This window comes from Sebastes fasciatus, chromosome 8, assembly GCF_043250625.1.
Source record: "Sebastes fasciatus isolate fSebFas1 chromosome 8, fSebFas1.pri, whole genome shotgun sequence".
Classification (NCBI taxonomy): domain Eukaryota; kingdom Metazoa; phylum Chordata; class Actinopteri; order Perciformes; family Sebastidae; genus Sebastes; species Sebastes fasciatus.
Window position 1 is genome coordinate 9212671 of NC_133802.1, and position 27723 is coordinate 9240393.

General features: G+C 40.2%; 2 protein-coding genes across 7 annotated transcripts in view; both read right to left on the reverse strand.

Annotated features, from left to right (window-relative positions):
- The window catches only part of ikbkg (inhibitor of nuclear factor kappa B kinase regulatory subunit gamma), a 37971-nt gene extending 11285 nt beyond the window's left edge, over window positions 1–26686 (reverse strand). The window contains exons 1-16 of one of the 5 annotated variants that reach the window (XM_074643190.1): window positions 26311–26674; window positions 24247–24387; window positions 22376–22647; window positions 21267–21341; window positions 21076–21177; window positions 20266–20445; window positions 18471–18532; window positions 18140–18187; window positions 16322–16424; window positions 16083–16198; window positions 15829–15981; window positions 15065–15137; window positions 14820–14954; window positions 13838–13974; window positions 13318–13391; window positions 10531–11752 (exon numbers count right to left, since the gene is read on the reverse strand). In XM_074643190.1, coding sequence (XP_074499291.1) covers window positions 11580–11752; window positions 13318–13391; window positions 13838–13974; window positions 14820–14954; window positions 15065–15137; window positions 15829–15981; window positions 16083–16198; window positions 16322–16424; window positions 18140–18187; window positions 18471–18532; window positions 20266–20445; window positions 21076–21177; window positions 21267–21341; window positions 22376–22647; window positions 24247–24385 — 1842 coding nt within the window. In that variant the 5' untranslated portion in view covers window positions 24386–24387; window positions 26311–26674 and the 3' untranslated portion in view covers window positions 10531–11579. Of the gene's footprint in view, window positions 1–10530; window positions 11753–12587; window positions 13392–13837; window positions 13975–14819; window positions 14955–15064; window positions 15138–15828; window positions 15982–16082; window positions 16199–16321; window positions 16425–18139; window positions 18188–18470; window positions 18533–20265; window positions 20446–21075; window positions 21178–21266; window positions 21342–22375; window positions 22648–24246; window positions 24388–26310 lie in introns of those variants that run through there. The other 4 variants (XM_074643191.1, XM_074643193.1, XM_074643194.1 and 1 more) reach the window with 4 other exon arrangements.
- Window positions 129–8376, reverse strand: LOC141772332 (selenide, water dikinase 3-like). 2 transcript variants are annotated; one of them, XM_074643197.1, is made up of 8 exons: window positions 7984–8376; window positions 6542–6645; window positions 5128–5235; window positions 4682–4836; window positions 3092–3182; window positions 2851–2950; window positions 1338–1550; window positions 129–1227 (listed from the first exon to the last, which is right to left on the reverse strand). In XM_074643197.1, the coding sequence occupies exons 2-8, from the start codon at window positions 6635–6637 to the stop codon at window positions 977–979; spliced, it is 1014 nt and encodes a 337-aa protein (XP_074499298.1). In that variant the 5' UTR covers window positions 6638–6645; window positions 7984–8376; the 3' UTR covers window positions 129–976. The 2 variants fall into 2 exon arrangements, with proteins under 2 accessions (XP_074499298.1, XP_074499299.1); XM_074643198.1 differs by lacking the exon at window positions 7984–8376 and having other exon boundaries at window positions 5128–6155; window positions 6300–6645.
- Window positions 26687–27723: the final 1037 nt, after the last annotated feature.

Consider the following 27723-nt stretch of genomic DNA (forward strand, 5'->3'; position numbering starts at 1 on the left):
CATCGATGATGGTGGCAATGGAAGTGGTCAGACAAAATGTTTTTCTTAATCAAACTCTTTAGCCATGCTCCAAAATAAAAAAATTTAAAAGTTTGTTCACGCTATACTCACATAACACCCAAACAGTATTTTAGTGTGAGTTGATGATGGTTTTATTGATTGTGAAAAGCAGGAAATCTACAAACACAGACAGCTTTAGACCTCCAGCAGTCGAAGACCGACCCCAATCCAAAGGCAAACATCCACTCCACCTGCCCCCGTTATCTGGGGTTTAAAGGCAGAGCTTCATAAAAAGGAAAGGTGGGAGGGACTTGGTGCTGGACAGCCAATCAGCTGACACTAACAGACATTCTGAACGCCGCCCAGCTGGTCCAAAAGGAAGCTGCTCAAGCCTTCCTCTGGGCCGCGTGGGCAGAGCCAGGTGCCAGGACCGATGAACCATTTCTTTTTTTCCACGTGATACATTCACCGACATGAATGAACATTGACATCATCCACTTCGCAAAAGAAAAGCCGACAGAAACCTCTTTTTCCACGTCCCCACAGCAAAGCACTCCAGTCAAATGATAAAATACTCAAACACATACACACATTTACACATAATTTTCATTATTAATTGGCAAGAATGATTTGGAATGTTTTCGTTTCAGAATTGAAAGTCATCGAGACGTAATATATAAATGAGTGAAAGGCAGGGAACGCAGATCTAAATAAGAGGGGGTGTGGTAGCACAGCATACACTACCCAGAATTTACAAATAATTTCAAAATGGTGAAAGGTGGGCCTAGCTCTTTCCAAAGATGGATAAATAATAGTGTATGCTCTCCCGCTGGAAAAGATGACAGAGATTTTGGTCTGTGTGCTCTCAGCATTTAGACTGAAAAGAGGGATGAGATGGACAGCACATAAACACACACTCAAACATACACATTACACACACACACACACCGGACCAGTGTCAGAGGGGCGGCAGTGTCTATGACAGATTAGGGCTCGGCGCAGGGCTGGTGGAGTTGTTGTCCTGATTTGCTGCCTGGCTTCCTCGTGGTGGAACCTCGATAATGCGGGGCTTGTCAATAATGCGAGCGCGGCGGTCGCCTTTCTCTACAATTCCGATTATCCACGCTCCGCCCGTCGCCCCCTGACCTCCAGCTCCGGAGCTCTGGCTCTTCATCTCCGAGCAAAACTTGGCCGCCTGCTCTCTGGGCAGACACACCAGCAGCCCACCTGGAGGGAAAGACAGGAAGATGGATTTTAGGGTCAAAACATGGTTATAATCAATAAAGATACACAGACAAGACAACTTTCATTGTGTGTGTCAATCTCAGTTTTCATACCAGAAGTCTCTGCCGACGTGCCCTGAACCAGGTTGAACAGGTTTCCACAGGCTTTACTGATGGCAGCCATCTTGGCTAAGATTGGTAGGTTGTGGATGACGAAGGCCACCTCGTTTCGTTGCTGTGCTGCCAGGTTGTTGGCGTGCCCCAACAACCCAAAACCTGTCACGTCTGTTGCAGCGTGAGCCTGGAACTTGTGCATTAGGCCTGCCGCTGGAGACATGAATTCATTTGAGAAACTTTAATCGCAATTGCAAAACGTCACAGAAAGATTTCAACTTCAACTGGACCAAAAGGCCAATCCATGTTGAGCCAATTTGTCTTTTTCCCCCCTCACAACTTCAGTTGTTTTCCGGTTTTGCCAGTCCAGGATACGAGCTTAGGTCCTGTTCAGACCTGAACGCATTAAGATGCGTCTTGGGTGATCTGATCAAAAGTGAGAATGCGTCTACGCATGAATCTTGAGTGAGCACTTGTGATCGGATCTCACTTCCCGGTCTATATGCACGCAGTAAACACACGGCTAATATTGTAAATGTCGCGATGTAATATTACAGGAATGTCAGTAGTAATACACACATTTCGTGAATTCAGGTGCATTTTATTAACATAAAAATAAAAGGTTATTATCTATCAAGCGGTCCCCGGGGACCTCCGTGCCGCCGGCACTGCCGCCTCTGCCGCCTCTGCCGCCTCTGCGAGGCAACAGCGGCGTACAGAACTTCAGAGAACCGGGGAGGAGAGAGAGCGTGGCTGTCAGCTCTGTGCAGCGCACCGGAACAAAAACACTGACATCACCGACCGTGTGATGATAATGCACTTCCCATGCCTCGTCTGATAGTCTGTAGATATGTAGCCTATAAATAAGATACATTTGAATGTTTCTATAACCTATAAAAAAAATAGAGTTTTACTGACAGGATACAGTAGAGCACAGAAGCCGTTTCCTTGCCACGAGGGAGACAAGTGCTCGCGCCTGCCTTTCTACTCACATGAGCAGCGCAGTGAGACCCCCCCGGTCCTTAATGTGGCCCAGGACACATTCGCGTACACACTGCTAAAAGAATGTGGCCATATGCGGCCCAGACCACATCTGAATGTGGTCTGAGTGATCGGAGCTCAATGCGTCTTGGGTGCGTTCACACCTGTACTTAAAGCTTTCCACTTGTGATCGGATCACCCAGGACGCATGTTAATGCCAGGTCTGAACAGGGCCTCAGTCTCATTATGTTCCACTCGGGGGCGGCTGCTGAGTCAAGCGCAACACCTAGTGGTTAAATTCGGTATACCAGTGCGGTCCAGTGTTTGGCTTAATATCAAACCGGTTTGAAACTTTTTACACCGGCTCAACTGTACTCTGAATTAAAGACCATAAGGCTGAGAGTAAATTCAGATCAACCTCATAGAACCAGGATTCATAGGAGCTCTCAGCTGTAATCGAAAGGATAAATACATTTCTGTGACCAGTGATAACTGCAGAGCTTCAGAGCATAATGACACAGGTTTAGTGTACCTGTGCGGTTTAGCGTCGCCATGGAGAACATGGCTTCCTGATAGGCCTCCTTTACTTCCTCTTTTGTGACGACTAGCTTGATCTTGTTCCACCTTTCAGTCTGGTGAGATATAACAACAGAGACGGGGGGTGGGGAGTGCGAGCACAGAAACATGTCAATATAATGACAACACAAATAACAACAATATATACAATATAAAACCAATAATAATGTTCATGTGAACGGAGTCGAGTGGCTGACCTGATCGAGCCATTGGTGAGCATTCACAGCCACCTGCGTCCCCAGAGGTTTAGTTAGTACCAAGACGTCCCCTGGCACAGCACCATCCGGCCTGGAAAAACAATTTCTTTTAGATATTTTTGGGGCATTTTGTCTTCATCAGATAGTGATAGTAGATACACAGACAGGTAATGCAGGGTGAGAGGGAGACGGCATGCAACAAAAGTCCCCGGCCGGAGTCGAACCGAGATGTTGCGATGATATGGTACATTATTGTTATTACTATTTTTAAAAGTTTTTACTTTATTTATTTTTTTATACCTTTTGGGGGTTCTTTATCTATTTGGTTTCTTTGATTTTCTATGTATTAATGGCTGGGAAAATATAATTGCAGGTGGTAATTAGACAAGGAAAACCATGTTGAAATGTAAATCTGTACTGAAAAGATGCTGAAATCTATGAAGGCGTATTAGGGCCATTGTAGGTAAAAAAAAGTAACGTAAAAATTATAGAGCCGGGGTAACATTCCAAGAAAAAACTATTTCTGGGATTAAAGTTATGAATTCAAGAGAATAAAAAAATCAGTATGTCTTTTTCTTCTGAATAGGCCCAATTCATAGCAGTGTCTCTTCAAAGTCTGGATGCTGATGATAATATGCTGATTGTATTGCCTTACTGCTAGATCCAATTGCAAAGTATAATTTGAACATCCACTGCGGGCATAGTACACGGCAAGCGGCGGCGTCTGTGGTGTGATGAAGTTGATCCAACCTTTCAAAACCAAACCCATCATTTTTCTGGGGTGTTTTTCTGGTAAATCTGTGAGTTTTTTTCTCGGAGATCAAAAAGGTTATAACAGCTACTGATAATATACTCTGGCTTCCTGGGTTTATTTTGTTCTTTGGTGTTATTTAGGGCTGCAACAAATGAATATTTTCGTTATGGATTAACTGATTATTTTCTCTATTAATGGTAGGTCTATAAAATAACAGAAAATAGTGATTACAATTTCCGAGAGCCAAAAGTGACATATTCAAATAGCATTTTTTTTTTTTTTTTTATCTGACAAAGCCCAAACCCCAAAGATATTCAGTTTACCGTCATATACAACAGAGAAATGAAGCAAACCCAAATTCGAGAAGCTGGAACAAGATAACGTTTTGCATTGTTTTGGTCAACAAAAGACTAACATGATTATAATTATCAAAATAGCCACTGATTAATTTTCTATTGATCGACATAATTGATTAATCAAGTAATCGTTACAGCTCTAGTGTATTTTATTGTTTACACGGTTAGCTGGACAAATGAAGACAGCACAATAACATTTCAAGTGTAGCTGCTCTCCAGTCTGAAAGAAGAAAAACTAGATGCCTCCGCCAACCAGTCAAGTTGCAGTTTACTTCCATGTCTGTCCAAAATGTCATCACTTCATCACTTTATCCTATTAGACATTTCTGTAAAATGGTCGTAATAAGCATATAAATTACTGAATTATGGCCAAAACATTTCCCCAAAAACCTTGAATGTCCTAATTGAGCTAAAGGTTTTGATGTTGCAGCATTCGCAACCAAATATGCAGAGACACAGCAACAGTTTTAACTGACTCACATGATGAACTCATTAGGCTGACAGACGACTGACGCTACTCCTCCTACGATGATCCAGGGGTTGATCACCGTCTGGCCACCTGTCACAGAAGTCCCCCCCTCCTCTGCTGCATCACGAAACCCTTTAATTATCAGCGGCATCACCCGCTCACGGTCCTGTGTCATACAGGCGATAATGAATCATGAAAAAAGACCTTAATATTAAAAGGTATAATATGCATTAATTTTTTTTAAACAATGTATAGACTGATAATCTGAATGCTGTGTGTTTACAAATAGCAACTGACTACTGTTACATATCATCTTTAAAGAAATCAACATAAACGATATACTGCACTCATTGTGACGTGCACAAATTAGATTAATAGAGGATACACAAAAGTGACATGAATAAATAAAAGCAATGTCAAAACCTTGGCATCCACCCATGAACACACATAATGCTACCTTGTCATTCATCTTCTGGCTGACACTCAGTAGCATCAGCATGTTGTCACACTCTGTGATGCCCATGGCGTAGAGATCACTGAGGACGTTAGCGCACGCTATCCTGCCCTGAGAGACAGACAGACAGACAGACAGACAGACAGACAGACCGACAAAGAGTCAGACAGAGAGTGAGGGAGAGACAAATCTAATCAAAACAGGCAAATAACTTATGGCACTGTTGTCATGCTTGACAAAAATAATATTTTTAACACAGTAGATTCAGGTTTCTTGGTAAATTCTACATCCACAAATCGAAATGGTCTGACTCCTGCTTTCATTGTTTTATTGTTGAATTCAAGCAATATGGCATCTTACTTGAAAATGTGAAGAACAAAAAAGCTGCAAAGACTTTCAAAAGTTTATAGGAAATTCATTTAATTTATGACACCCTGGTTTGTAGGTGTTTTTGTATGACAATTGTTGTATACCTCTTTGTTGTAATTAAAGAAGACCACATGCTGAATAACGTTCTGCTTCAAAATGGCTAGTGCTCCCCTTAAAGGATAACTTCGGTATTTTTCAACCTATTTTCCCATGTTTTTTCTGTGAAAGTGACCTATGGGGACAACACCTGTTGAATTTGGTCCAGTATTAAGAGAAAATGCTGCAGCCACCAGCTGCTAAACGGGCTGTAATGTAATGTAAACAGTCTGTAACTCCTCACCGTCGATGTACGTTCACTAAAAGTGCTTGTTTTTGCCACTGAGAGACTCAGATTGTTATTATAAGTGTCTGACAGTATTATGGAAAGGACCCTACTGAGAAATAAAACCTTTTTCTTACATTTCTCCTGATCTAGTCTGTTATTGTGCGTTTCGCTCAGAGTTGTCTTGTTCTGAAATCTCATGCCATGACATTGCAAATCTTTTAGATAACACTAAGCTACGCTTTCTGTTCTCCAACACAACAAAGTCTGACAACACCGGTGTCCCGTGGCACTCCTCTCTCTCACGTTTCCACCATTATCTTCCGGCAACAACAAGTCACTTGACACAACAACAAACAGAAAGGTAAAGAAAAAGAAAAAGGTTGTATTTCTCTGTAGGGTCCTTTCCATAATGTTGTCAGACACTTAGAATAACAATCTGAGCCTGTCAGTGGCAAAAAAAGAGCACTTTTAGCAGACGTACATTGATGGTGAGGAGTTGCCCCGAGCGATTACATTACAGCCCGTTTAGCAGCTGGCGGCTGCAGCGTTCTCCCTCAATACTGGATCAATTTCAACAAGTGTTACCATTAGTCACTCACAACAATATAAGCTGGTGAGTATGTCACCACATATGACTGTGTTTGGACAGCTTTACTTCCTGGATAGGGTGCCTAGTATGTAAACAACTGCTTCTCTAGAGGGAAATACGTGCCAGTAACTCACCATCATGTAAGGATCCTCCACTAGAGGGTAGAAGAAGTCTGTGGTCTGGACCAGTGAGAGCCCTCCATGCCTCAGAGGAATCACACAGCAGTCCATCCCCACACCTGGAAACACACAGCAGTGAGGAGAGAAAAAGACATTGTCAATGTTTTGCAATGAAATACAACAGCCTTGCATTAATTATTCAAGATTCAAGATGTGTATTGTCACGCCGGTTATACAAGGACAATCGTGTGAAATGCTTTTTGCTGGGAAGCTCCATTCAAAATAATAAGTTATATTACAATTATAAAAGGAAATACTTTGTACAAGTCATATTAAGAACATATACAGACATATTAAGAACATATACAGTATAAGATATATGATTGAGGTACTTTTTGTGTGAGAAGGTGTTATTATGAACTTATTATTATTAAGTGTTCAGTTATTGTTGAGCGTGAGAATACTACTTTAATAGTAGTGTTTGTTTATATAACATTCTTACATTTGCTGCTAGAAAAAATATATTACTACAGTTGATTAGTGATAAGAAACCCTCTGTTCAAGGCTGGCGTAAAGTGATATTTGAGATGGTCCCTTTGGAATATCTTACAAATATTCTACATGCCAAAGTAGATCAGTTCTTCAATATTTGGCAGCCCTATCTGAATTATATTGGACCTGATCTCTCCTCCATTATCTCACAAGGAGTCTCCTGAACATGAACTCATATATCCTGTGACTTCCCTGCACTAAGGACTATTTCCTATGACCTCCTATATACACATTTTTTTATCTGAGCTGTACCAGTGTTTGTTTGTTGTTTTGTTTTTTATTATTATTGTGTTTGTGAAAATAAGAAAACCCAATAAACATATTATTTAAAAAAATAGTAGTGCTTGTACTTGTAAAACTAAAGGTAGTACTAACTACAGGACTGATGCAATGTGTGAACAGTACAGATGTTTGTGGTCACTCAGTGTTACTACATACAACAGCTTTCCTCATACTGTTGCTACACCTCTAAAAGCAGTAAACTAAATAGCCTTACAGCACTCAAGGTTGCGAAACTCTTTTAACTAGAAGAAATGTTTGACCAGAAGCATGAACTTTGAACTCAATGCATCACAGTCATTTCTGCTGAATCATGCTTACACTATGGAAATCTGACAACTCACGGAACTAGTGTCCTCTTAGCCAGCTAGGTTACTAACATTATATGTATTTACAACGTAGCTTAGTTATTAACTCACGACTGTGAGTAGGTTAGTTGTATATGTTAACATAACGATAGCTGAGGACTGTTAGAAACAACCCATAACTGTCCATCTGTCAGATGAGCTGCCACACATGAGTTAACAGCAGCTAGCATGGTTAGCAACAGTAGCTAGGTAACCGTCGTTGACTACCGGGGGTTTCTCATATGAAAGCTAACTCAGCTCTGCTATTGTGTTTCTTACCGAGTCGGGGGCCCGCCGGTAACTGTTGGCCGAACTCCGACGCTTGGTCTCCGGCCTTGCCTGCCGTCCCGTCGGCCCGGTCCGGGTCCGCCTCCAGTCCCGCCAGGAGTTTGAGCAGAGCCTCCTGCGGGACCTTACAGCCTCATCCTTTCAGCTCCGAGAAGCCCGTGAGACGGAAGCCGCGCTCCAGGCCGTGCTCCTCCGGCTTGAACGGCTTGTAACCCGGAGGAAAACACCCCTCAGCCTCCGCAGAGGGAGGCGGGGTAGTTGAGCCTGACATGGCTGGCTAAAAGTCGCGTTTCACCGGCAGATAGAGACGCTAGGAGGAGGATGAATGGAGGAGCGTGTGTGTGTGTGTCCGACGAGCGTCTGCGTGAAACAAGAGATTCTTGTCAATGGAAATCAAACAAATTCGACTTCCTGTTTGGAGTTTCACAGTACAAATTCCCAAAGCGCATGTCTATGCGATATTCACGGATCCTAAACCACACACTTATACCAAATGGCTTTTTCATTGAAGCTGGATTACTACGATATTATAAAATGGTAATTTAAACCCATGGCGAAGGCAAAGTTGTCAGAAATATATAGCAAACGTCTTATTTTGAAGGCGGAATGTACTATTTCCGGGTCTGTGTGTCGCTCTTCAGCTTGATGCAGCACAGCACGGTTGTAAAGGCACAAAAAACCTGGATAGCGGATTAAACCGGGATTTTCCAGTTATCCTGGTTGAATTTAGCCGTGACTCGGTTTGATGAAAGCAGTGGCAGATACGTGGGATTTATTGTGTGCAGCCAGCATGCTCAGCATGACCAGGCTTATTTACAGGCTTTATTACAGTTAGTCCATGTTCCTATGTGTGTATTTGGCCCTATTTTTATTAGTCTGCATTAAAATAACCCATTACATATTGTCATTCTAGTTATTATTTTAACATTGTGACCATTCATATATTTTTTTAATAATTATTCATCTGATAGACATTTTTACTGTTATATTGTATTTATTAACGAGACTGCTGTTCATGTTGTTGTTAGAGGTTTGATGAATATATTATTGCAGTTGTTGAGATATTGATTAGATAATGGCTGATAAAGTTGCAAAGGCCCAGTTTACTGGACCAATAAATATATAGTGTACTGTACATTCATGAAACAGGACACCACAATGTTTTTAGACCTTTTATTTTTGCTGGGATCACTTGTCTGCTTGGAGCAGAGCTTGGGAGAGAGACAAAAATGTTACAGACATGATTACAGTGTGGATTGAAACTATCAACTGTGTTAAAAGTAATGAAGTAGTAGTTGAAAATGTTGATCTCTCTGAAAACATGACAGTCAGGTCAGATGATGTCTATGATGCCATTATGATGCTAGATGATAACAAGGCTTGTGGCATGGATCATATCACTGCAGAACATCTAAAATATGCCAGTCCAAAGCTTTGTCGTCTGCTTGCAATGCACTTTACTGGTCTCATAGTCCATGGTGTACTTATATATACTGTGTATATATATAAATACACATATATATATAAATATATATATATATATATACAAATATATATATACTGTATTTATATACTGTATGTATATATATATATAAATATATATTTATTATATATTTAAAAGAGTCAATGTTATAATCACATATGGAGATAAAAAGAAAAAAATTAGAAAGAGAAGTAAGTGATCATTTCAATGCACACTGTTAGTATGTCTGTAACACAATGCCATTTTTGGTATAGGCTATACAATGGTGGTAATACATATTCTACTATTGTGGATTAGTGGATGCAATTGATTTGCATGGTACATTTCCTGAGTAATTTATTAACTTCCACTGGCCTCTTTTAATGGAAAGAGTAACTGCTGCTAATCTGTCCAAGTAATCCCCAGTCCACACCGGATGCCTGAGCAGCGCATGACGGCTGCATCTCTCACGTGTCACACCGACAGCGTTTTTGTTGCTGCTGCCAGCCCTTTCTTTCTACATAGATTTTGCCTTTCATAATGTTCATTTGATTTCATTATAAATATCACATTTATAGTAATGAACCAGTAAGTGTTGAGTTAAAAATAAATATGTAACTTTCTTTCATGGCTGTGACATATTCTACAGATACAGACATTGACACTGTAGTAATGTTGCTGGTATGACGTCATAATACAGTCAAAAGATCATTTTCACTGTCTGTTGCTGTGATCTGCGCATCATGCCAAAAAATGAGGGAGACCTTGAATCTCTAGCTGACTCGCAGCCGCGCGGCTGCTCTAACATGGGCGCCGAAATAAAAAGCAATGTGGCCCGGTCACTAGGTCACGCTTCGCTTTTTCAGTTATTCTGGATTCTGCTTTTTTTTTTAAATAGCCCCTCCTCTCACACTCAGGTATATCATTGTTAATATCTATATTTTTTAAACTATAAAATATTGCCATCGAGATGACGTTTTTAAGAAAAGAAAAGGAAAACAGTTATGATTTCCACTGAATCATCGTAAATAGGTACACACACACACACACACACGACAAAACACGCGCAAGGATTAATGAATAACTGATTTATTTATTAAATCTTCGACAGTTTGAAACAATATTATTTGCACCAAAATGATCTACAGACAATATTCACACAAACTGTGAAGGACCCTCAATGTGCTTACCTCCGGATAGATAAATAGCTAGGTGCCACAGGTAAAGATAAGACAGCAGAAAGGGCACAAACAGAGCTATGTTGGGTTAAGGGTCAGGTCTAGCATCAGAGATAAAGCAGTGGTGCAGTCAAAGGTGTACACAGGCACAGAACACAGAGAATGGCTACTTTTTTTCAATAAGAGTAAATCCATCTCTAATACATAATAATACATGTTTTGAGGTAATGTAGACAGCAACATTTATGACCAAAACATATTTGAATATTCTATAATATTTAAAGCTCACTAGGTTATTCACATTGTCATGTGTTTTCTCCTTTGAGGGGAAAAGTACCCCTCTGAATTGCCACTTTTTCCACCTTATGTCCAATGATTATTAACGTGTATATCATGGATGATGCAGTCAAACACACTTATTCCACAGTATGTAGTTACCTCCTCAGTTGATGAGGGACGAGATATCAGGGATCATCAACATACTGATGGACAGTGCATCAGTGTGCCATCTAAATGGCAAGGCATGGGGAGGGGAAAGAGAGGAAAATAAAAGAACAGGTGCCAGGAGAAAAAAAGAAAGAAGAGAAAAAGGATGAGCTGCGGAATGGAAAAGCTACAGCAGAATTTGAATCCATGGAGCACTTCGTGGGAACATAACATGCTGATTATCTTGCTGTCATTCATTATCTTTCACTTGTTCATACTGTCATCTGATTGCAACTTGTCTTGATTCCAACATATTCGATTTTTTAAATGGTAAGATCCACAGTATGTATTCAGGTTTGTGTATGTGTGTTTACATGGCAGAGAGAGTAAGGTGCAACTACCAAACATGTTTTTCCAGGATGTGCCCAGAGAGTAGACACGTCAAAAACGTAAATATACTGTAATTATATCTGTGTGTGTGTGTGTGTGTTGGCGTCATGGTGTGCTGAACTATGCTCATGTTACTGTATACAGTCCATGACATGTATCTGCAGCGTGTCCATATCTGGAGCCTGGTACTGGCACTTAGGACAACATAAATCTGGCAGCTCCTCAGCTCCGCCTGCCCCTTGATCTCCGACTAGTACCAACCCCTGATTTCGGAACGAGGGGGCAGGGGGCACCGTGTTGAAAGCTGCACCGAGGAAAGAAAGCATGTTAAAACAACTTCTTACCAGCAAAAAAAACATCATTTATAAATACATTTCCCTTTTTTTGTTTTAAGGGGACCAGAAAGAAACAGTGCTTAGTTTATAGTATATGCATGGGTTTCATTGGTAAAGCTGCACACCAGCCAGTAGACAATACTCAGTGATGAAAAGTAACTAAGGACATTTAAAGAATTAAACTAACCAAAAGGATATAAAAGACTCTTTGGTTGCTTGGGGGCAGCAGAACAAGCTATAAACACAACATATGATAAACTTGTTGTTGCATATTGACACATTTACATACAGTACATATTTCTAGCTCTGTTTCTGGTCTCCTGAGAAAAATATCTGGCTCTTTAGCTGCTATAAATGCTCCACTTCCTTCAGTTCCCCTTCAGAAAGGGCTGTCTGACAGCAAGGTAAACCGGTGAAAATACTCTAAATACAGCGTACTCTTCAACTGATATTGATTTCTTTAGGTGTCTAAAATCCGTTTTGCTGCCGGCCCCCGTCCTCAGCAGTACATTGCTTTGCTCTCATGCTGGTTCTCCTGTCTGTTTCTCCAAACTCCATTTACTGTAGGTAATACACTCACAATGGATAATGTAACAATAATATGGTAAAGGTGGTCATGGTGATAACATATGGACAGCCCAACTTCCAAAAAATTCTGAACTGTCCCTTTAAGTAGAGTTTGAGCGCATAGAGAGGCCTATGGGATAGTGGAGGAGATATCATGTGACTCAAGTGAGAGCAGGAGTGGCACGTCCTGATCCTTGTTTTTTTTGCAGTAGAGCTTTTGATAAAGTTATTATTAACTATATAATTTAAAAGGGACTGTATGTAACTTTTTACACCAAAAACTGAGACCTTCCGCGACTTTCTGTGTTTCCTCTATCAGCCTGTACACTGCTTTTTATGTGAAGGACTCAGGTCAGTGTCCCAGCTGATGTGACATCATGTGCGCTCGCATATGCCAACTCTCTCTAGCGCAGCCACAGGAATAGCTAACGATAGCTTACGGTTGGTTAGAAATGGAGTCTGCTAACGCAGACAAACAACCAACCTCCACCACAACTCAGACTCCAACATCTAGTTATATCTAGTGAAGCCCGTCTTGCAAAACAGAAATGTGACCAACGTCCAACGACCAACGTTGGCCTGTCTTTTGATTCATGGAGGGAGCTTCGTTCGGTTTTAGGTATCAAAACTGGACAGATAAGTTACCTTTACTGCAAATCATGTGAAATATATAGTGATATTGTGGTGTTAGCGGTCAAATACGTTCAGTTTCGTGTGTGTTGCCTCACTGTTTCGACCGATGCTCAATCGCGTCTACGTAGTGCGAGCAACAGGACGCAGACTGTCGTTGACTTTACGGCCACGAGTGTCGAGTGTTAACAAGCAATTTCTGATTCTTACATTGAGTCCCTTTAATATTAGAATGTGTTGAAAACATTTGTTTTACAGGATTTTTCTGACATACTTTAATTCGTGCATGAAACACATCTACGTGCATGTTATTTTCAATGTTTTGGTCGTAATGTACCTTGTGGAGGGGGATGTGGGGCCCGTGTTGGAAAGTCTTCCAGGTGTCTCAGCTTCATTTGCTCCATACGTGCACTGAAACAGAGGTGGACAAAGACAACTCATGTTTAATCACACTTTAAAAATCAATATTTCTTATCACGCAGAGGAAAATTGTAGACACAGCTCTGACTTCGGATATGAAGTGTCAGTCTGGACGATGTGTCTTTGACGACAGCTGCAGTAAAGCTAAAGTCACCTCCAGATGCTGATGCAGCATTTGATTAGAAAGCAGCGGGGGGAGGAATTCAGCACACAAGGACTATGTAACCCTGGATCAGAAATGACATGAACAGAGATTTGATCTTCCCTCAAAACAGCCAATTGGAGCTCACAGCAAAGATAGACCGGGGCTATCAACTGGGTGACTGGTGCATAAACGTCCACATGCTCACACAAATAATTATCATAATGGAAATGGGCCTGGAATGTGCTCCCCCCCCCATCTCTCCCCTTTCAGAGATAACTTTTTTTTTTTTTACCGTGATGCGGCTTCCTGTTTGAGCCTGTCAATCTCAGTCAGAGCCTGAGTCAGCTGATCCTGCAGCTCCTCTTTCTTCTGGTTCAGCTTCTCTCTCGCTTCTCGTTCTGCTAGGAAATCTGCCTTGTAGATCTCAGCCTGGAGCAAACACAAAGACAGTGAGGGAGGGAGGGAGATACAACCATGTTGTTTAATTTCAATGTACCTGTATTGTAAAAGCATGTTAACATGTGGGTGTGGCTGATACAGGCTGATTTGTGCATAGCTGACAAGTGACTCATACGGGCTAAATTAACTGCCACGAAGTTCATAATGTCATTTTCATTGAAGTGTTTACAAAGCATACTGGTTATGTCACTTTTATATGAACAAATCTTTCACACTGACAAGCAGAACCTGTTACATCTCCGCCTGCTTTGAGGGTGCGTTCTTGGAACTAAATTTAGGCTCTGCTCAGGTGACTACATTTAGCCTCTTACTGCAGCACCACAACATTCCAGTGTTGTCTGCCAATCGGTGCATAAAAATGATGAACTTCTTCCCAGTGTCACATTCTTAATGACGTATAACCAGAACATTTAGATATGTACAATGGAAAAACAAGGCAGAACCTAGAACCAGAGCCTTACAGGTTCTTAAATGTTCAGGTTAGCTCCCGGGTTATGGGTTGTAGAAAAGTACGGTGGCCCTGAGAGCACACCGCACTGCAAAATTAAGAAAACATCTTCACAAATTTGACAACACATGCAAACAACCACATACAGAAACGCGCTGCAAGTAGTACACACGACAACGGAAAATGTTTCCAGGGGACATTAAACAGTGATACACACGGCTGAAATTACCTAGCATAGTTATATCTTGATAATAATGAACAAACCACAAAGTCAGTGACCACATATATTTGAACTGAACTGAACGTAACAATTTGAATAAACAAAGTGATTTGTGTGCAGATGTGCTCGACAGCCGTGTGACTGTACCTGTGCAGTGAGGACGGGAACAGTCTCCAGGGAGCCTTTCTGTTGCTCCACTTCCTCCTTCAGTTTATCAATCAGATCCTGCTTCAGGGCCAGCGCTCTCTCTGCCTCCTCTAGTCGGCTGCATAGATCTCCTCCCTGGAAGACGAGCACACAACACACACACACAGATGAATGTTGAGACATGAATCCCATAAGCTAAATAGCAAAACTAATGAGGGTAAATAGATGTTGAAATGTGTTTTTACCTCGTTCTTCAGCTTAGAGTCATAGTCTCTAAAAAGACACGTGTAGGCATGCTGCAATTGTGTCAGTTTTTTCCTGAGAGGAAAAAAAAGGAAACAACATTTTTCCATACAGTATCCAAACTCAGATGTAATGCTGGTAACAGTATTGAGGAATTTTGAATGAAACCCAGTAGCATTAAAGCTGAAGTTGTCAATATATCCTGACAGTAGTGCATGAGACAGATAATCTGTGAAAAATACATTCCTCTGCCTCCTCCCAGTGCTCCTAAAGGCATTTGCAAGATTATCTGTATCATGCACTACTGTCAGGATTTAGTGACAGTTTTATAAAAATAACTTTTTATCATATTTGCTCAAAGTTCCCAACTGCAGCTTCAATTACCACAGTGAAGCAGTTAACGTCACAATTCTAGAGAGAAAATTAAGCATTGCAACTGTATTGCATTGTTAGAAGATGAGATGATCTCATTTTAATTCCAATTCAAATGTGTTGTCTTTTGTGAACAAGTTAATACCTTATTCGTATAAGTTCAATAAAATATTTTTGGGACTTCGGCGTACATGATGGCCCACCATGATACGGAACTTTCTATTTATGTATTCACTGAATGTTTAATATAATGTGACAGGGTTATCACTCATGTCTCTGTTGTTTTTTTAATGCATGTGAAAGCAATCTTTCTCTCTCTGGAATAAATCTCTCTAAATATCATTATAGTGCAGAAATATCTGTGTGTGTGCGTGTGTGTGTGTGGGGAACCTACTTCTCCTCTGTGACGACATGTCTCTCTGTCTTCAGGGCCTGCTCCAGGCTCTGGGTCTGCAGCAGCAGCTTGTCCATGGCCACATGATGCTGCTTCCTCTGCTGCTCCAGCTCCCGCTCTGCCACCTGTAGGGCCTTCATCTTACTGCACAGCCTACACACAAGTAGAAAGAGAACACATGCACAGTCACAGGTGAACACGGAGAAGTCTCTACATTTGCATTTATTCTGACGTGACGTGACGTGACGGCTTACTTCTCTTCCAACATTTTGCGTTCATGCTCGCTTTTGTCCAGGCAGCTCTGTCTCTCGTTCAGTTCTCCTAACAGGGAAGTTACTTGAGCTTTCAGAGCCTCGCAGTCCTTGCCCAGCTGTAGAAATACAAAAAGGCTTTAAGTTATCGGGGTTACAGCTGGAGTGCCACCATCTAGTAGATGAGGATTTGAACATTTTGGATTGTGGAGTTAAAAATCACAGCTGTTCATAGTTCACACCTGAGCACAGTCCTTGTCCTTCTGTTTGAGCAGAGCTTCAGTTCTGTCTCGCTGAGCTGAAGTCTTCTGCAGGTAATCAAGCTTCTCTTCCAAATCACGATACCTACGGACACAACAGATTCATAATTGAACTTGGTAAATTCCAATGTATACTGTACACATATATGTATTATTACAATATGTATCACTACAAAAAAGTAGGGCTGAACGACTGATCGCTCTTAAATCGAAAATGCAATTTTAACCATTGTGCCTCACTTTAAAAAAGCTGCTCTGATGTCTCTGATGAAATCTTTTAACCTACATCAGTCCTGATAATAACTTCCAAATATGTATTCATTTTCAGAATTTTAACCCTTTAGTCAGTTTCATTACATACTGCTGTTGTTGTTACATCCTACCGCACTTTATATTGCTTAACTTAGTACATGTTTACATACCGCACCTTATATATTCAGATACATTATTTATTGTAATTTATCAACTGCACTACTGATACATGTGCAATATGTGCTCTTATTACTGTGCAATAACTCACTGCCTTGATTGTACTGTATACGGCTTTGACCATATTGTAATTGTATTTTCTAAATTGTATCATAGGTCAACATTTCTAGTTACAGATGTATATATTTACTTATTTTATTAAGTAGATTAGGTTAAGCTTGTATTGAACAAAGGTTTTATCTTATCTTTTATACTGTATGTTATGTGTGATTGCACCATCAGGACTGCTTCAAATTTCGCTGTACTCTGTCTAGTGACAATAAAGAAATCTTGAATCTTGTGGAAAAAAAACTCACAGAAAGATTGTATTATTTTCTGTATACTATTTTTTTTAACAGTCTGTTTGGAATATGTCAATGATTAGCAACAACATTGATTTCGATGCATTGCATCATACACTGCAGTGCTCCATAATACAGCAGCGATGCCCCTAGTGGAAACCAGGAGAACATCGTGTACTGGCCCCACAGGGCAAACATGAGAGAAGTACAAACTACTATTTTGAAGCCAGGGCTTCAGATTGAAAGCCTGATATAATCGAATGCATGATTTTAAATTTTAAATGGTTTCAATGGGGACATTTTGTGTGTTGGAGTGTCTGTATTTTGGCTACACACTTTGTTATAGACTTATTATAGGAGCTGAGGTTTAACTTCAAAAAATTCAATGAAGAAAAACCTCACACCCTAGTCAAAATATATACCATATGCATAAACACAGCCAAAATGATCGAACAATTAAAAAGCTCAAAAACGTCCTTAGGGATGCATTGTAGATGCACTGTGTAGAACACAAATACAGGCATTGTTAACTCAATTTATAGCAAATAATTGTAATCTAAATAGGAATTGTAATATCGGTTAGTAAAGTTGTAAATAGATACTTCACTCAAATCATTCCACTCTACAATACATTTGAAATAATATTCTGTCCGATTGGGTTTGCCAGTATGTGGTTAAAAGTTAAGCTAATAAATGGCAACTTTAACCCTTTAATTTAAAGACAGGAACTGCAAAATTGAAGACAATTAAATTGTTCGATCACTGAAAGAATAATAAATTGTTGCAGTGGTATATATATATAATACAACAACATATGACCAAAAAAGAAAATGTAAATCATGCCTTATTTGCAAGTAAACAACAGATTAAAAAAAGATAACAACATACGTGAAACAAACTGAGCACAAAAATAAGAGACAGACAGGTGGCACAAGTAACGGACACACAGCAGTGAAGAGACAGACCTGCAGAAAGAAGGCATGCATGCACACAGTGAGAAAGAGAAAGCCACACAGAGCTGTGGGCTCACCTGCCCTGTGTGGCCTGAAGCTGCTCTGTGAGTTTAGCCAGGCTAGAGCTGGAAAAGGGAACACAAAGAGAGGAAGGAGCAGGAAGACATCTCTAAAGTGAGCCTTTTTTAATAAGAGGAAGAAACGCAGAAATAAAAAAAGGCATGCCAGTGTCTTAATGCCATACAGGAGAATTATCTGCAGATAAACAGTATAGTTGCGATTAATTAAACAGCACTCAGTCCAGAAGCTGCTAACGACAACTAGTTAAACACAGAAAGTCAGTTTAGTGCCGTTAGTTTCAAACAATGCGTTGAAGTATTTTGCACAAGGAGGAAAAATGTGTTCTACCTGTCAGAGGAGTGCTGTGCCTCAGAGCGATGTTGAACAACCTCCTCGGTAACACTGCTCGCCTGTAAAAACACATCCATATCAAACATGTCCTTATCCATAACTTCTCTATTGTACATGGAGACATCATGACTTTATCTGGCTTAATTGTGTTGTGCACTACCATAGTATTTATCTTATATTATCGTTGAGTATTTTTTGGGCATTTTATTTTTCTATTATTTGTAATTGTCTGATTTTTATTGTCCTGAATTGTTTGAAGCCTGGTTCAACCATGTAAAGTACTTTGTAACTTTGTTTTGAAAAGTACCGTATAAATAAATAATAAGTATTATTATTATTATTGAACATACAAAGGGCCTCGTGCAAGAACCGCTTGGACAAACACATTTGTTTTTAAGTTGCACTTGCATGTGTGATTTAAGAGACCTTGTCATATTCACAAGTTTTCTCATATTCAGATTTTTCAGCGTGTGCTATCCACCACAGTGTGGAAAAGACTTAGCATATAGCCTTTTATATTTTATTTTTCAATACCCTAATCTGAATGAATTAGGACTAAATAAATAAATACGTATCCAAAATCAACTATAATGTTAAAGTAAGTAAATAAATAAAGTTTGGCAGACATGGACATTTACAAGGCAGGCAAGGTCTAATGAAAATATGCTACTGGTTGCATTCTGGGAAATGTAGGATCCAGAGTTTTTGGTCAGTCAGGCTAGTTGATTTCACTAACTCATGAATTTATACTAAATTACTGGAGCACCACTTTAAATCAAAACAGAAATCCAGCTTAGTTATCTAGAAAGTTGTCCGAGAGGTAGATCCCCATGCAGTGAACAACGCCAGCTAATCCAGGGCTACTTTCTGTGTTTAATTCGTTTGGACTAAGATAAAAGTGTTAAAAATGCTTTATTTAAAATGTAGGTTTATCTGTAAAGCTTCAGGAGGCTCACAATGCCTGCCCCGCTATATACTGCTCGAGTTGTGTTTACTGAATTTTCTACAACAGAGGTGACAAGACCCGTTAAATGGGTTTTCTAAATCTGACTCGAAACACTCGTAAGAGTAAAGCTCACGTAAAAAGTAAGCGAGATTTAGGATAACAATACCAAAACGTTCTTGCATGAGCTGCCTCAGGCTTAAAGGGATGGTTTGGATTTTTTTTAAGTGGGGTTGTATGAGGTACTCATTCATAGTCAGGGTATTAGCTACAATAGATGGCGGTCGGCACGCCCCCAGCTTGGAGAAACAGAAAGGTGTACCAGCACGGGAGTGCGGGTGTCTGACTTTGGTGAATCCAAACTAACCCTTTAAAACACCAACGTCACACAATAACACAAACAAACTAACTGATCGAGGCAACGGTAGACCAGCAACTCCCGTCTACTGCGAGATGAAATTCCAGTTTTTGTCAAAGGAGTCTGGTGGCTTTGTAGAGAGCAGAGTTAACAGCTTCAGTTCCCCGTTGGAAAGGGCAGTCTGACGGAAAGGTAAAGTGGTGAAAATATTCTAAATATAGTGTATACTTTAACTGATATTGATTTTTTTTAAGGGTCTAAAATCCGTTTTGCTGCAGTACATTGCTTTGCTCCCGTGCTGGTACTTCTCTCCGTTTCTTCAAACTTGGGTGCGTGCCGAACGCCATCTTCAAATTCAAAAATCCCCCTTCATCAACCACAGGTTTGTCTGTTGCTATTGCGGTTATTTCCTTATGTCTATCCTGCTCATCTGTAGTATCACATTACTGCACTTGGGTAGAATTTGTACGTGCTTAGATCACGTGTGTTACCTGTGCCAGTTTGGCTTGCAGCTGGTCAATGCAGCGCCGCATTCGCCCTCTCTCTTTCTCAGCCTCGTCCCTCTCCCTCTCCATCTCTTCATTCTTCCTCCTCAGCTCTCTCATCCCTTCCTCCAGTTTATCTTTGTGACTCTTCAGCAACTGGAGGAACTCATTTGCACCTTCTAGAGGCTGCGGAGAGAGAGAGAGACATAAAAGTGAAACAACCGAAGCCTGAATGGATGCAGGGAGGTGGTGACGACAGGAGGACAGAGACAGACCACGTTCACCCCGGGGCTGGAGGACTGACACCAAACCAAAAGTAGGAATACACCCAGATGTGAGGGAACACAAAATGAGGCTTACAAATGGTGACAGAGGTTGTTTTTTTTTTAAATAGGGATAAATTGGTGGACTAGAGCTGTGTGTTAATGCTGTGCTCCATTCAAAGTAAGATGCAGAAACATTTCTTGTGTCCAACTACCATTCAATACAGTGTTCCTGCTCGGAAATATAAGGAAAAACATGGATGACCTCAAAATTAATATTGTTTCATGTAAAACACAGTTTCCATAAGATAGCTGGTGCTGGTTTATTATTATTATTATTATTTTTGATGAGTGCCAGGTTTTGTAGTTCCGACTTCACAGGCCATGCCATGTTATTTTTCCGAATAGGAAGTCAGGATTTCTAACCTCTGCCTGAATGCAATGAAGGATAAGGTGGGATGAAGCATTTCACTAGAGGTGGGGGTGGGGACAGCCACGGAGTAAGTGTCAGGGATCTGATTGGGGTAAAGCGGGATGCAGTGAGCAGGCTCACCTGGCCATTTTCCCTGCCCACTATCTCCCCCCATACCTCTGAAAGTGAGGTGGAGGGAGAGGGGAGGGCGCTACTCAAGGAGGTGCGCACACTCGCATCTCCCTAGACACATGGACACACAGGTTAGATGAAAAATAAACAGATACATCAAAGCTGAAATCAAAAACGGTCAACAGAGTCATATGTCTTACCAGGCTGCGAGGTGGCGTGGTCTGCGTGTGTTGATTCGTCTCTTCAACTCTCTTCTTCTCCCGCTGATCTAGCGTCTGAAACGAGTGATTCCAATACCCACGGGAAACGTTAAAAAAGCGGGGCATCTATTCTTCAGCAGACGCAATGTTTCAAGTTGTTTTGCACACGTTTCGCTTGTTATACACGTATACTGCGTACACGTATCACTCATTTTAAATGTCAACACAGCTGATACCACTGTTCCTCTGCTGTCACGTTTATTTTACAAATAATGATTTGATCAGCAGCGCAGCAGCTGGGGAATGACTGCTGGTTAACATGCAGCATTTATGAGCCGTGATCACGTCACTGTTTCATACTTATTACGAAGAAACAGAAAAAAATTGTAAATGAGAACGACTATATTGTGAGTTTGGTTGTGATCACAGAGAGCAGGAAGGGACAGCTGAGACTCAGCAGAGTAACCAGGTCATGTTTTGTTGTGAGAGGATGAAAAAGAGGACATATAGTAGCAGGACAACCCATAGAAATAGAATAGGAGTAGAACGGAAATCAACGTAACAGTATGGTCAGAGCAGCAGACATTATTATGTGTACCATACCGTTGCCATTGCAACCGTTGTAGCGGGCTAACTTCTGCATAAACCGACTTACGGCAAGTCGCGGACTCAGTGAGGGGAGGTTTTGCAGTATTCACAAAACGAGCAGTGGAGTAGTACGAGGCATGGAGAGGGTCTTTTGCACATTATCTACGTTACTTGCCGCTAGAGATGAAATGAGGATTGCTACATGATGATGAGCATCAACAAGAGTCAGACAAAAGGAAAACGCCCGCTTAATGTGGACGGTAGACCTAAACGAAGTTCTCAAACTAATGAGTGTGACACAATTTACAGCCCCACTGACGTGCGTTGTTACCATAACAACTAATAACAATTACAATTTTCTTCTGACCTTGTCAGATGACCAAGGCAAGCAGGTCTATGTCTGTTCTACTACTATTCTATTTTGCTATTAAGCTATAGTGGAGGCTCATTTTTTCAAATGTAAAAACACCTGACAATGTGTGAATATGAGGAAGCAGATGTGTGAATCTTAACTGGCTAACCTGTGGTCCATCCAGTGGTCTGTTCCTCGCTTGGCGCCCCTGCAGCTCTTCAGTCTGGCTGGAGTTGCAGCAATTGTTAGAGGAGAGGTTAGAGGCTGGTCCGTTCACCAAGCTCTGTAAGGAGTGGTTTTCCTGGGCCAGCCTCTCAACAAGCGCCCTGGCCTCCTGGAATCGACAGCTGAGAAATTCACGTTCCTCTCTCGTCCTCTGCTGCCATCCCTCCATCTCCTCACAGCGCTGACGTAAAGCTAGGTTGCTCTGCCGCAAGGCCTCTGGAGGAGAGAAGGATGAGGGTAAAAGGAGAGGTAGGACATTGATACGTCATACAGATTGACACAGAGAAACTATTTCCACAACAGGTAGAATTAAATACATAATAATAATAATAATAATAATAATAATACACTTTATTTATACAGCACTTTTCAAAACAAAGTTACAAAGTGCTTCACATAGTTGAACCAGGATTAAAACATTCTTAGGACTGCAATGAGGCAAATAAAATCACACAACTAAAATAATACAAAAGTAAAATGGACAACGATAATAAAACGGATATAGCCACATAGTGGCTTTAAAAAAATAAGTTTTGAGAAAGCAATTCAAAAAGATGTTACTGATTCTGTCTCATATCTTAAAGGGCAATCAGTAAAATCTTAAAAATCAATTCTAAAACTCACTGGTAACCAGTGAAGAGAGGCTAAAACAGGGCTGATATGATCATGTCTTCTAGTACTTGTTGAACGCTGAGCAGCTGCATTTTGTACCAGCTGAAGATATGAGATAGTTTTTTGGTTTAACCCTCAATACAATGAATTATAATAATCTAACCGGGAAAAAATATATTATATTATATAAAATATATTTTGAGTTGGTATTCCTGGTACCCTACACCAGCTTCAAATGTCAGCAATTCTTTTGCAGAAATATTATCATATTTGCTTCCTCCAGCAAAATACAACACCTCTCCTGACTAACTGCATGTCCTGCTCAGGAGAGAAGCCTCTCAACCCCTCTGTGTGCAGCAAGCCAGAGAGAAAACAGCTTTTTGACCGCATCGACAATGTTTTTGAAAGACTTCATGCCAACCAACAAATATGGAATGAAGCAGAATATTTCATTATATAAAAAACATGCTGTGAATCTATCTTTTTTCAATGAATTTTGACTTTTGGATTTTTGGACTGACTGAGATAAATACAGAGCCGAGGAGCTCAATGGTATTAATCTGTGGCCTGCAAGATCCAATTCATCTGATTCTTATTGTGGGACTCAACCTGCGATTAAAGAAATGATTTTTGCAAATGATAGTTTATCACAAATCAATATATTTTACAACCAATTTTGTACTATATTTATGTACAGTGGTAATCCATCAAATCATTGTTTTTAACCTATTTTTTCATCTGTGTAGTGGTCGTAATTATTCTTCAAATCATTATTTATATTTATATAAATTATTATATTCCATTGTCATGGAAAAACAACGAAAAACAGTTTAGCAGTGTCCACATATCAAAGTGTCCTTGAGCAAGACACTAAAACCCCATTGTTGCCAATGGGCAGCCTTAAACGGTAGCTAGCTGCCATGGATGCGAGTGTGTGTGTGTGTGTGAATTGGTGAATGAGAGGTAAATTGTAAAGCGCTTACTTTTTGACTTCTGGATTGCCTGTATTACTAAAAATTCTTGGTCAAAATTTCCTTTGATATCACCAATTCACATTTCTACCATGTTCTGTACCAGCCTGTTAAAATGTGTAATTTGATTCAATCAATAATAATGTGCCATACTTTGAGTTGGGTAAATCAAGCATTATTTCTTTAAATTATTATTTATTTATTATTATTTAATTATGGGAATACATCCTACCTCTAAGCTGTTGGTTGTCACCCAGCAACCTGGTCACCACTTCATTGGAGGCCAGCTCTGGTGGGACCCTGAGGGTCCCGCCACTCTCTTCTCCTGACATGTCCCACTGCATTGGGCCATCAGGTTGGGGCTGCACCATCCCTATAGAAAAACATACAGATTATTATCTACAAATACAGTACTCATTAGGCCGTTATTAATGCAGAACATCACTGCACAAATAACAATGCCTGTGTTGTGTTGAAGTCTGTTTCCCCGTCGATATGCAGTTCACTTTACCTTAACTTGAACCCAACCATATCACTAACCCAAACCAGTCTATGGCAAGCCGTTTCATAATTTAATAGCTAAGCTTGACTATCCGGAATTAACATTAGAGATCTCTACAATTGCGTTTTGAGTAGTCGTAATTACATTTTGACTAGTCAGAATTCCTATTTAAGATATCTAAAACGACATTCTGACAAGTCAAAATTTAATTTAAAGGACAATGTAGATATCTTCAATTGAGGGGAATTAAAGATATCTTGAACTGGAAGTCTGACTAGACAGAATTAAATTGTAGATATCTTAAACTGGAATTACAACTAGTCATAATTCAGTTGCGGACATTCCGAATAGGAATTGCTTTTAAAAAAATTATATTTCGGTATTTTGGGCACTCAAAGATGTATTCCACCAAAATTTCACTAAAGATCCAAAAAGGCACTGCTGGGAGCAATACAGGAAGGCATTGATGGAAGAGCCAAAAAAGATCTCTTACAAATACTGCTAACCGCAGCAATTAAATGAATCACAATTATGTGGCTAAAACCTGAGCCCCCAACACACAATTTGTGGATTGAGAAGGTATGGGAAATTTACCACATGGAACAAATAACTTATTCCCTAAAACTCTAAAAAGACACATTTATTAAAAGGTGGAGCCCTGCCATGAACATACTAATACAGTGATCGTGATCTGAATATTTTTTATATATCCTGGATCATACTTGTATCTCTGTCTTCCTGACCCAGGCCATCTCTCTAAGCACATACAGACACCAATACAACACACACCCATACAACACACACCCTTCTACACACACCCCCTCCCTGACCTCTGACCCTTCACCACATTTATTTTGATTTAGATTTATTTAACTTTATTTCATTTGAAATCTTTGGATTGTTTAACTATGTGTCCTCCCCTTTTCTCTGAATTCAATTGAAATTATCGTTTAAGATGAAGTCTTGTTTTGTTTTTTTTGTGTTTTCTCTCTCCCCCCTCTTGTGTTAACTTGTGGAATTTTGTGTAAGAACAAAGAGACAGCTGTAAAATGAAAATACAGTAGAATGTGATGATGATTGTATAAGTTGCTGAAACTGCAATAAAAACTAAGTTAAAAAAACAACAACAACAAAATTATATTTCCTAGTATAAGGAAAACCTGTCTGCCATGGTGGCAGGTGACCTGACATTGCCAACATGTACCCTGTATTTGACAGGTGGCAGGTGCTCATTTCATTCCCTGAGCATAAACCTAATCAGTTATCTCTGCTACACCTACTCATAACCTAATCTAAGTCTTAACCCCAACCGGGAAGCAGCATTTTAACGGAACGGAAACAGTCTTCATCCTCTCATTCACTGACACATGTCACGAACACCACGCCTCATCTCCGTTAGGCGGCCTGGGGGGGGTTGTGACTTTCTCTTTCTATTTAATCTCTCCTCAAAGTCCTGCTCCATTTCACGTTATGTGGAGGCCATCTGATAAAAACCCTCTGATGAAGTGTTAATACTCTTCTTTGTGCTGTATAAACCTACATCCAGGTATCAGTGAACGAAAACATTACGTCATTCCCAACACCATGAGGCACACAGCTCCACTGAAACACACACAGCTTGTTTTGTGGATTTGTTTACTACTAAAACCTCTCCTAAAGCCACTATGAGCAGAAGCACACACAATACAGCAGCTCGTGTTTATTATAGATAACGTTGTTGTTTTCCTGCCTGCACTAACACAGGCTCATGTCTGTGCTAACATACGGACATTACAGGTGTGAAAGTGCTCTTACCCTCTCTTCTTTGTCAGTGTTGTTGTTGAACAGCAGTCAGTGGAGCTGCCTCTCACCTACAGCCTGTTAGTGAGCCTAACGTCACCTCTTATCCGTTAGAGAGCTGTCTGACGCTAGCTAGCGATGTAGCTCCTGAGCTAGCTGGAGGAGTTAGCAGCCAGTAGCTGTGTCTTTATCTGAGGCTGTTGTTCACTGACATAAACAACGACCTACATCAACGAACTGGACGTCTCCCGAAAGGCATTTCTGCCCAGTTTGATACCGTTATCCTTTACAATGTGCGTGTTTAAAGGTGGGTTGAGGTTATCTGTCAGAGCCGAGGCGACTGTTGTTAGCTCAGGAAATGTAGCTCTATGTTAAACCCTGAGTTTCACCTCTCAGGCAGCGCTTCCTCTCAGGCTGCAAAGCAACCTCCAGTCTAGTTCAGTTCAGTTCAGACAACTATAGTTATCCCCATGGGGGCAATTCATTTGTAGCATTCCCACAGTCCATACATCCATACATACAACAGACAACCAATAATTAGTTAAATCAAAGGAAACATATTAAAGGCATGGTGCAGTTGGAGGGACAAGTTACAATAAGAACCATATAAATACATAGGATTATGGCAATAAAAGCCAAAAAATAAGAAACAATATATGAGAACAACATATCTTAAAGTTCCTCTAAATAACAGTCATTTAAAATGGGTATGGTCTGTGTTCAGCAGCTTAGTTTAATAGTCTATGGGGTTAAAGGTCCCATATTGTAAAAAAAAAAAGTAAGATTTTCATGTCTTTTATGTTATAAAGCAGGTTTATAAATACTATGAAAGTATCAAAGCGCTCATTATACAGAGAAATACACACAGCAGCCCGTATTCAGAAATTGAGCGTTTGAAACAAGCCGTTAATATTTCTGTCCATTTGTGATGTCACAAATATACAATATTTAGACCATTACACGATTTTAAACGTAAACATTCTAAATGTGTCCCAGTTTATTTCCTGGTTGCGGTGTATGTAAATGACATCAGCTGACAGGAAGTACGCATGGACCCAAACTGCCAGGCAACACAATTCCGTTGCAATTTCGTTGAAATGCGCTAAAACGGAGCGTTTCAGACAGAGGGTAAATACAGTTATATTCAAGCAGACAGTACGAGGACAATAAAGTTTTTTTTGAACATTACAGCATGTAAACATGTTCTAGTAGAAACACAAAATACAAGTATGAACCTGAAAATGAGCATAATATGGGACTTTAAACCGTACAATTTTGGTCAATGATCCTAAGTCTTCAAGAGACATAACGTGCATATAAAACTGCATTTTGCAAAATATTCTTCTCTTATGTTTTATTTCCTTGCTGCATGTTACATTTTTCTAGCCTCAAATTGGGACCTTGTCTTAAAACTATTTATTTTTATTT

Bases quoted from the DNA above. Each gene is read 5' to 3' on its own strand.
- LOC141772332 (XM_074643197.1), bottom strand. From the start codon at position 6,637: ATGGACTGCTGTGTGATTCCTCTGAGGCATGGAGGGCTCTCACTGGTC. The intron at 1,551-2,850 runs GTACACTAAACC...TCATGTCTCCAG, and splicing joins GGCGACGCTAAACCGCACAG to CGGCAGGCCTAATGCACAAG. The intron at 1,228-1,337 runs GTATGAAAACTG...CTTTCCCTCCAG, and splicing joins CACGTCGGCAGAGACTTCTG to GTGGGCTGCTGGTGTGTCTG.